Below are 11,197 nucleotides of genomic sequence, written 5' to 3'. Positions count from 1 at the left end.
TATAATTTTTCTCATTATTCTTCGTGAAAACGTTAAATTGAATTTGTTATGCGACTGAAATTAGAAAAAATGAAAGTAGAAGAATCTATCGAACGACTTATGGTAAGACTGCTCTAGTCTTTCTGGCGATAAATAATTTTTCGATTGTATTATCTTGGCTTTACAACGATGATAAAGAGCAAAGGCATATATTGTCGGCGCATCATAGCGAAATTCGTAAAGGAAAAAGTATTTGAAATTGCTTCGAGTTAATGAAGCGAACGGTAAGACCGATTGATGGAAAAGTAATAATTTGTTATTAACAATGAAGTGGCCACTTGACGCCTTACTACAAAATGAACAATATCTTTTATTTATTTATTAATCACCCAAGCTATTGCGTGCCTTTGATAATGATAATCATAAGCTAATTATTATCTCCTCGTATTTAAACAGTTCATTTTTTATGTAACGTTCATTCGCTATTCCAGACCTTTTCACATAAACACTTGTCGTACATAATACATATATACTTAAGTGATCGTACATACGTGACAAATGAATAAAACAGTACCCACTGAATTCTAACCGATCAAAATCTCTTTCTCTCTTTCGTGCGCGCCTACACGCCTCTGACACCGTGGGTCACCAGTACATTGTTTATTAAATAAAATTGACGCGTAATAACGAGAACGATAATCTAAAAATTTTGACGCAATACTAGGATGTATTAATGTGCATCATCCTGATAAAATGAAACCAACATTTTTTGTTGTCATATAGTGAAGCAATGTGGCTCGCGAGACTTATTCGGCATTCTGTTAAGACTTACGCTCAAATAAACCACGTACTTTTAATCCTCAAGGAAAAATATCGCTAAAGTAGAGAGAATAAATCGGTAGCCGAGGATCAAGCCCCCAACCAATCAATTTGCTCCTTCGCAAAGCACGCGAAATCCTACGAGAGAACGCAGCAGCCGTGTGCCATTATATTACTCTCTCTCTCTCTCTCTCTCGCTCTCTTCGAGGCTCAATCTTCGTGTCTCGGCTAGATGGCAGCAACGTTCGAATAAAGCTCCTCGACGCTGCAATAATTTGTCGACGTTCGTCCCTTTTTCCCCTTCGGATCGCGAGTGCGTCTCTCGCGCTCCCGCTCGTGCGCTCGCGCACACGCATGCACGCGTGCGCGCACCCGACACCCATTAAATCACAGGCAAGCGCGACGCCCGCGCAAAAATCGCGTAGAAAAAGCGCTGAGATGTCGCTCCATAACTCCCTCCATTGGGCATTGACGTGCACCGCGCACACGCACGAACTCGTGCGCCGGGCGAGGTGACGAGGGATGCTGCGTACGAGCAGAAAAGGGACGGAGAGATTCGCGCGCGGCACATGCGCACGAGATACGAGGATTTTTGCAGTTTGCGAAAAAATGATATCTCCCTCTATCGCCACGATGGAACGATAAGGCGGCGGGGCTAGAGGGGGCGAGACGCAGCTACGCCGCTCGGCGCCGACCGAAGGAGCTCGAGCAGCGGGCACTTGGGCGACGAGGCTACGTGGGTGGAGAGTTCGGTCGAGGAGGTGGACGAGCCGTGGCCGCTTATGATCGCGAGGGGGACGGTGTGGGGTAAAGAGTGGGCAAAAAAGGGGGTGGCAAAGTGGCGGGTGTTATAGTCGCGTCGGGAGACTCGACTCGGTCGTATAAAAAAAATGCCCTGACGACGGGGTGATAATGCGATTGGGAGAGTCGTCGCGGGCATCGCAGCGGCATTAGTCGGGGTATCGGAGCATCGGCCGTAGCGGTCCGGATACGGCGATTGCGAGGGGTCGCGGGAGGGGGCGGGGCGGGGCAGGAGGGGAGAGCGCGGCAAGTGCCTTGGAGCGATGGTGCGCAATGTTGACGGGCGTGATATTTCAGTGGGTCGCGCTGCCTTCGTGCTCAGTGCGATGTCGTTGTCCTTGTGGCTGCTGCCGTCGTCTGGAGCTAACCTAGAACGATAAGGCCCGAGGGCATTATGGTAGGCGAGTGCGGTTCCACGAGTAAGAGGAACAACGACGCTGATTTGTCTGGGATAGTGAAATCTTCGTTCGGCGAAGAGGAGGACGAAGACGAAGACGAGGACGAGGACGGGGACGGGGACGGTGTTCCACGAGTAAGAGGAACAACGACGCTGATTTGTCTGGGATAGTGAAATCTTCGTTCGGCGAAGAGGAGGACGAAGACGAAGACGAGGACGAGGACGGGGACAGGGACAGGGACAGGGACAGGGACAGGGACAGGGACAGCGACAGGGACAGGGACAGGAACTGGAACAGGAACAGGGACAACAACAGCGACAGGGACAGGGACGGGAAGGACACGTTGCTTTGGAAGATTGACCGTCCCGCACTCAACTCTGAGATTTCGTACGTGCGTGAGCTTTAGCCTTGCAATTGTTCGTGTGCGTGTGCGTGCGCGGGAGGAGAGGAGCGGCGGCTCTTGTGTCTCTGACTCCTTGTCGATTACTTGCTCCACCTGCGATTTACATAATTTTTCCACGAACGAAGAGTCACCATACCGTTTTAACATAAGACTGATGTATTTTCTTCCATGCTAAAGTAGGAAGAGAGAGGTGCGTATGTTTTCTCTTCTCATTCTTCTCGTATTTATTTCGTTTATTCTTGCATTTCCTTTTCCATTTCACCTTGAACTCCGTGATACCGGAGGAAAGATTCTATTTTTGGTTCGCCTCTTATTATTTACTTTGCTTTTAATGTAAAAATCTTTAAGTTTTATCTCATACTATAGCCTTATTTTTATTAACTGATTTATGCCGTCGATCAATTGCCAGCAATATCACTGTCCTTATCGTATTATCAATATTGTATTTTATATTATTTTTCGATCTCGTAAGACGACCTGTAAGCTAAGTGAAAAAAAAAAATCTGTTTCTTAATTTTCTTCTTATGCTTAATAAACTCGAACTTAAATGATAAAATATTTTTTTTTTTTTTTTTTTTTTTTTTTCATCCACGTATATTATGTACATAATTTATCACGTTTATTATTCAACGATAATGTCGTTGAAATTGTTATTTATCTTGTGGCTTCTCTCTTTAATGTGTAATTATCAAACGTTCCATACAAGATAACATTGTTATAATTAATTTTGTAATTACTTGTATTAACAAGTAGATTTGAACATTATATTTGTGAAATTATTGTAATATTGTATACAGCACATTTTATTTATAAAATAGTCTTACAAGATGATAATACACTGATGTTTTATTCTCTTCCAATATTCCAATATTATGTATAAAATAAATTTCTCGTAAGCTTAGGAATTATCTAATTAAATGAATAATGTAGTTTTTGATATTTGTAAATTCTAACATATCATTTTAAGAGAAAATTATATAGCTTTGTCAATTAAAAAATTATAAGATTAAATTTGAGTTCATAAAATAATTGAAAACAATATCTTTATGAGTGATTTAGGAAAGTATTTTTAATCAGGTGCAATCGTTCTTTTGGTTATTTAATTTATATGGTAATTCACATTTTATTAATGTGTAGACCAATATGCATGTGTTTCTCAAGGTAAACGTACTTGTGGTTCGCTATCAACCAATTGCTGACCCATTATTGTGATAAATTAAATAATACCAATAACTTTTCAAACAGAGTTATCTATTAGAAGGTCGGTACTTGGTACGTAGTCAACTACTAAAACAATTATTTTACTGCTCAAATGCTGTAACATTCCTTTATCATAGTATAAGCATCAAAAAAGTTTTCTATGAAATCTAACTCATACTTTAATAATATTATTCAAAAATTGATACATTTGAAATCCCTTAAGTATATCCAATAAGTATAACTTGATAATAAATGATAATTTTTTGGGACTTAAAAACTTTATAAAATTATTACTATTTAAATTTATCATTATTATATTGAAATTTATAATTTTGCTATTTTCATTTGTTAAGAGATAATTCAATTTATTAGCAATATATGTATATTAAAATTAATGCAGATTTTTATAAATAAAAATAATTATCTGTTATTTCGAATAATTAAAGAAGAATAATTATTTTATACAGTATTGTAGTTAATATCTAATTATAACTTCATAAATATTTTTCTTCACAAATGTATTATTAATACTTAATAACGTCTGCATATGTGTTTATTATCATATCTACTTATATATTACTTAATGTATTTAAAAAATTCAATGGTACTTATAATAAATTAAGTTAAAGATATATCGATATTTTTCTATCAATTAATATTAAATTATTAATAAATATTTTCATGTCTTCGATTAATTTTTAATCTTACAACTAATTAAATACTAATAATTCAATAGGTTGCATGTGTATGTGCAGGTGTAATAAAAATATTTACAATAATTATACAAATAATGCCTTATGCGAGAATAAATTTTTAATGCTTTTTAAAGTTTCAAATTGCCATTGTATCATAATGTATTTGAATAACAAGTAATTGTATCGTTAAATTTTTAATCAAATAATACAATTTTAATAAATATAAATACAGACAATAAATACTTTACTGACATAAATTATATGTGACATAAATAACATAAACTTTTTCAATTTTCAATTTTCAATTGTAAAATTTACACAGAGAATATAATTATATATTTCTCTTTACTGTAATGTCTTTATGTTTCGGAAATGTATGTGGAAGTTTATTTTCAAATCATATGTATAATAAAGTAATTTTTTAATTTTTAGTGACAGAGTGGAGATGCCAATCAAATTTTTGCCATAATCTTGGTGATGATCCAAGTATTTAATCAAGAAATCGTATACAATGCATATCTTTGGAGAGCTACGGTGGTTGTTTTGGAGGCACATTGTTTAAGAACTTAAGTGTACTACAGTTGTATTGAAAATGCAAGCCAAAAAGCGTTATCTCCTTGTATTTGTAACCTGTGCTTTTCTTGGCTTTTGCTACTTTGGTGGCTTTCGTTTAAAAACAGTAAAAAGTTCGAGTAAAAAGAAATTGCTCTATGATGATCTACCTTCTTACTACGTCATCGATCCAAACTATAAAGAAAACTATGAAAAATATTTAAAATCATTAAATAATCAACCACCAACACCTCTTAATTTAAAAAAGTGCGATATGCATACATGCTTCGATTTTACAAAATGCAAAGGGGGATTTACTGTTTATGTGTATCCAGTGGAAGATGCAATCAGTCCATTATACCAAAAAATATTAAACGTCATCACAGAGTCACGATATTACACATCCGATCCATTGCGAGCCTGTTTATTTGTTTTGGCTCTGGATACGCTTGACAGAGATCCTTTGTCGACTGAATTTGTACATAATCTACCTACAAAACTCGCGCGATTGCCATATTGGAATAATGGAAAAAATCATTTGATTTTTAATTTGTATTCTGGCACTTGGCCTGATTACATAGAGGATGCAATGGCCTTTGATTATGGATATGCTATGCTTGCAAAAGCGAGTATGTCAATTATGAAATTAAGAGAAGATTTTGATGTGTCTATACCACTTTTTGGAAAGCAACATTCTGAGCGAGGAGGCGAACCTGGACACGCCACTCATAATCATTTCCCTAGTAATAAAAGATATTTGGCTGCGTTTAAGGGAAAGAGGTATGTCCATGGGATTGGATCGGAGACCAGAAATGCTCTCCATCACTTGCATAATGGAAAAGATCTCATATTTGTAACAACTTGTAGACATGGTAAATCATGGAGAGAGCTGCAAGACGAACATTGTCAACAAGATATTAGAGAGTACGATATGTAAGTCACATTCATTGATACTCTCATATTGTATAGTGTTTAAAAGAGAATGATAACAATTGTAAACGACTAGGCCACTATATTACAAAATACCCATCTATAATCGTCTATAATCGTCTATAATCGTTTTAGGTATGACTATGAGATTCTTTTGCTAAATTCTACATTTTGTCTTGTTCCCCGAGGGCGTAGACTTGGTAGCTTTCGATTTTTAGAAGCCTTAAGAGCTGGATGTATTCCTGTTATTTTAAGCAATGGATGGGCTCTTCCATTTCATGACCGCATTGATTGGTTTCAGGCAGTAATTTTTGCTGACGAAAGACTTCTTTTTCAAGTAAGTAATATTATTGAATATTTTTCTTACTTTGCTTTGGGAAGGATAGAGTTTCAACTATTGAATGAAGTAAAATATTATTATTAATTTGTGGCAATAAATTAAATACATTCAATTTTATGTAGGTTCCAGATATTCTTAGATCAGTGGCGAACATAAAAATTTTGGCATTACGACAGCAAACTCAGTTTTTGTGGGAACGATACTTTTCTTCTATAGAAAAGATTATCTTCACAACATTTGAGGTTATATTTGAAATAATTTAATAATTTATATTTCATTGAATATTATTAAAATAATGACAAGATATTTTTAATTACTATCGTTAACAGATTATACGCGAACGTATACCTTGGGAAGGTCGTAGGGAGTTACGTGTCTGGAATCGAGATCCAGGAGCATTGGCTATTTTACCAAAATTTGCAGACAGTCAACAGGAACTTCCATTTCAGGATTGTAATCCAGGCAATACATTTACTGCCATAATTTACTCTCAGCTGGGATCTACGGCTGTTCTTTATCGACTTCTGAAGAGCCTCACTAAGAGTAAATACTTAGATAAAGTAAGATCTCTAACTTATTTTTATAAATTATTTTTCATACAATTTCTATACTTTTTTTTATACACATTGTGCCATATCTATACTTTTTCTAATAGTAAAAATTAAATGATCTTTTAAAATTCATTTATTTCAATTAATTGTTAAATTTTGAATTTTAAATTTTAAATGAAAGAAAATTTGAACGAATTTATTAATAATAATATTTATTCGACATTGTATTGTATGAAAAACAAGTATTTTGCTTCTAATACAAATTTTACCCTAAATAATTTATCCTTAAACTTTTTCAGATCATATTAATGTGGAACTCAGACATTCCACTACCAAGAAAATCACGCTGGCAAGGCATCAAGGCATCGATCCATGTAGTCCCTGCCACAGGAATCTCTTATAGATTTCATCCTCATCCCTTGATCAAAACTAGTGCCATATTATCTTTAGACGAAGATGTAACGCTGAATACTGACGAAATTGACTTTGCTTTTGTTGTTTGGAAGAGTTTTCCAGACCGAATCATCGGCTATCCAGCTAGATCTCATTATTGGGACGATTCTAAGGTTTATAAAAGAGAGGCAATTTTCATAGAGAAATATATCTTCCAACATTTTCCTAATATTTTCAAGTGTCTATAACAATGTGCAAGCAATGCTTATGCTTCTATAAAACGATTAAGAAATTCTAATTAAAAAAAATTGAAATCTCAATATTTGATTATTCATGCTCACAATAAATGCAAATCACTTTTACTAATAATTTTATTTCAAATATGTAAAATTATATGATTGATTTTACAGCGCTCATGGGGTTATACAAGCAAGTGGACAAATGACTACAGTATGGTGTTGACAGGGGCTGCCTTTTATCATCGTTACTATAATACTTTATATACCGAGACTTTGAGCTCAACTCTTCACAAAACTGTAGAGCAATCTCAAAATTGTGAAGATATTTTAATGAATTTTCTTGTGAGCCATGTTACTCGTCGCCCTCCAATTAAAGTAACGCAACGTAAAATGTATAAAGATACAACAGCTGCTGGAAACAGGTAAGTATTTATAGGTTGGATATTGTTTATGATTTCAATATTTCATTTCTATCTAACTATTCATAATGAATATTCGTCTTATTACGATACTATTGTAATAAAAAATTAACATAATTTAAATTGCATCGAAACTATTAAGTAATTGGATTTACACAAATTTTTGTATAATCAGAGACAGACCACCCGCGGTAACTTGATTTAACTCGATTACTCAAACAAATTATTTATGTTATTTTGTTTTATAATTCCTAATAAAATTTTCGATCTTATCTAAACGTCTACATTGCACGCTCATTTAAAATTGCAAAAAAATGCATTTGCATTTTCATTTGCATTCAATTAAATTATGCTTTATTTTTATTACATAAAGAATATTATCTCATCAATTTAATTTGTAAAATCGTTGAATTATTGATTTCGTTAATTTTCATACAATTTTAATCAAATATATGTTACTTAGTAATTGTAAAAGGAAGTGTATGAATGGCTTTTAAGGGCGATGAATTTTGGCGTATTAATAATTTTACTGTTTGCTTTGTTGCTTTTAGATCTCCATGGAACGATCCAGATCATTTTATTCAGCGTCAAACCTGTATGAATACGTTTGTTGCCGTTTTTGGTTACATGCCATTGTTACGATCGAACATGAGACTGGACCCTGTACTGTTTAAGGACCCTGTAAGCAACTTGCGTAAAAAATATAGACAAATTGAGCTAGTTACTAACTAGAATTGTATACATTTTATTATTAAATATATATATATATATATCCGGTTATTCAAAAGGACGATAACAAAAATTTTGCTGGGTTGAGGTTGGGATAAATTTTTTATGATTCTATGATGTATAATTTTATGGCTCTGCCATTAATTGGTAGTTTGGCAAAGTCCAAAAGTATATAAAAAATGTATAGGAATTATACGTACATGTATCTATAAGCATATTAAGTACGTGTATATTGTAGTTACGATAAGTTAAATTATCAAATATCCATCACTTGCTCTTCGGATCACTCGTGCCATATCAATTTTCATATGCAAATGATTTTTTGTTTTTGTGGATAACCTATGCTGGCGATTCACGTGAATAAACATTAGTTGCACATATTTATATACTTTGTAAACAAATAATTATAAATATATTTTTTTTACATATTCCTTGTTTATGAAATTATAATTATTTAATCTGTCCACGTAATTTCTAAATTATATTTAATTCACCTGTACAATCAGATGATTATATTCCAAAAAAGAAGAAACTGAAAATACAAACATATTAATAATAATTCAGTGAAAAGGAGAGAGACAGAGGGAGAGAGAGAGGAAAAGAGAGGAAGAGAGAGAGAGAGAGAGAGATCCGATGCTAAGAGTGATTCTCTACCAAAATTTAATCCCGCATTTTGCTGCTATGCTGAATATAAGCTTATGTACATAAAAAGTTTGTTTAATAGTTATTAATACAAAAAATTATTTGACAGATAATATACCAAAGTGTTTGTTTTTATGCAGATCATCATCCTGGTCCTTTCCTGCAATAAGACAACTTGGGTATCCTTGCTCATAACTGTCCTTTACATTTATTCGTCGAAGAAATCATTTCCCACTCTCACTAACATTTCTTTTTTATTTAAATTTAGAAGGTAAGATATATGAATGCAATCAGTTTACAAATCAATCTATTTTTTTTTTTTTTTTCGTTATTGCTTTAATATGATTAATTAAAAGATTACTGAATATATTGTTGATAATATATAGTATTTTGTTTTTATTATGCTGATTTTTTAAATAATTACTAAATATATTATCCTGAATAAATCCAATTATAGCAGATTAAATATCAAATTTTATTTTTATTAAGAATATTTTGTTCTAACTTTGAATACTAGAATTTCTTAAGAAATATTTAACATTAATTATTCAATAGTTGTGAATAAGTTTTATTGATATTCAAAATACAATTTGTTATAAGATTGTGTCAGACTAATTTTTTTTTGAGTTTTAGACTACTGTACATTGATACTTTTATTTCATTATTTCTTTAGTTAAATTCGAATTCTACAAGATTATAATGCACAAGAAAAAGAACAAAAAAAAAAATGAAGAATATTATATTAATTTGTTAATAATTAAATTTTACTTATTACGAAGAAAATTATAAAACTCAATTATGTAATAATTATTTAACTAAAAAATAAATTGCTTAACAATGATAAATAAATAGTATTATTATTTACATCTCAATATGCTAATAAAGAAAGTAAAGAGAAGACTTTTAGCAAGAGTAATAGTAGTATAAGTAATGTTAAGCTATGTGTTGGAAATAATAAAGATTTATTTTAAAAAACTGTATAATAAATAGTGTTTCTTTGATATAGATAATTAAAAGTAATTTATTGTAAAATTATATTGATTTCATAAGCACTAATAATAAGTAATGTAACTAATTTTCTAGTTTTTTTTTTTATTTATATTTGAGCTGAGTTCGTGCATCATCTGAAAAGTTGTTTATTATATAACATTATGATTTCAGAAATTTATTAATTATAATATCAGAAGATTGTTTATATGTGACGAATGGCAATGAACATTGTATAAATTGGTTTATATTGCTAACATTTTTGTTTGGTATATATCATATCTTACATTTACATTTCAAAATAAATTCATAGATATTGCTTAAGATTATTTCCTAATGTAAAAAGAATTTTGAAAACGTAATTCATAACCTATAGTAGTAGAACCTTCAAGAATCATTCGATCAAAGTACTATCTGTCATACTTTTTACAGCCATGAAAAAAAAAAACAAAGCCGAAAGTATATTTAAAAGAGCGTAGTGATGTTTTTGTAACGGTTGTTTTATAAGTAAAATGTACATTTTTATGTTTTTTCAGTATTATTAAAATTAATTTTTTATAATAATATTAATGTATTTTATATTTTAGAATAGTAATTGTCTCGTGATATAGGGAAAACTAACTGATAGGTCAGGAAGTCTCTCTCATAAAAACGAGTTTTGATTATTAAAAATACTTTTACCGTAACGACAATTTATGTAATTGTGTATATTTTGGTCATTTTCATCTATGACAAATGAAATTTTTTTTAAATTCGAATACATTTGGATCTCATCTAATAACAGTTAGTTCGAGTAATTTTCTTGTTTATATCATAAAATGGTACCATAACGGCAAAATAAGTAATGCTTAAGAAATTAATACACATTGAAAGATTTAAAAATGAAATTTTTAACTATTTCAAAATATCAAGTGAATCATTTTAAATGTATTTTTATATATTTAAAATTTCAGATATTATCGATATAACGTTATTTCAATTATTTACATTTTTATTTATTAATTTAAGTATAATTTACAATAGAATTTAACCATTACGATTTAGGAGAATTATATATTACTTTTTTATAACTATTGTTATTTAATAAGTATATTTTAAATAAAACATACGTTTAAATTCA

General features: G+C 31.8%; 1 protein-coding gene across 1 annotated transcript; it reads left to right on the top strand.

The window, feature by feature from the left end:
• Positions 1-2,279: 2,279 nt before the first annotated feature.
• On the top strand, positions 2,280-8,876 carry ttv (exostosin glycosyltransferase 1 ttv). Its single transcript, XM_011502844.1, has 8 exons — positions 2,280-2,590; positions 4,728-5,780; positions 5,913-6,114; positions 6,240-6,359; positions 6,447-6,677; positions 6,968-7,234; positions 7,472-7,722; positions 8,271-8,876. The coding sequence occupies exons 2-8, from the start codon at positions 4,888-4,890 to the stop codon at positions 8,449-8,451; spliced, it is 2,145 nt and encodes a 714-aa protein (XP_011501146.1). The 5' UTR covers positions 2,280-2,590; positions 4,728-4,887; the 3' UTR covers positions 8,452-8,876.
• Positions 8,877-11,197: the final 2,321 nt, after the last annotated feature.

The sequence above is a fragment of the Ceratosolen solmsi genome, unplaced genomic scaffold, assembly GCF_000503995.2.
Source record: "Ceratosolen solmsi marchali unplaced genomic scaffold, CerSol_1.0 scaffold15, whole genome shotgun sequence".
Classification (NCBI taxonomy): Eukaryota; Metazoa; Arthropoda; class Insecta; order Hymenoptera; family Agaonidae; genus Ceratosolen; species Ceratosolen solmsi.
This window is presented reverse-complemented; position numbering and strand designations above follow the sequence as displayed.

Excerpts from the sequence above, each read along its gene's own strand:
- ttv (XM_011502844.1), top strand. The coding sequence starts at position 4,888 with ATGCAAGCCAAAAAGCGTTATCTCCTTGTATTTGTAACCTGTGCTTTT. Across the intron at positions 5,781-5,912 it reads GATATTAGAGAGTACGATAT|GTATGACTATGAGATTCTTT; the intron begins GTAAGTCACATT and ends TAATCGTTTTAG. Across the intron at positions 7,235-7,471 it reads ATTATTGGGACGATTCTAAG|CGCTCATGGGGTTATACAAG; the intron begins GTTTATAAAAGA and ends TTGATTTTACAG.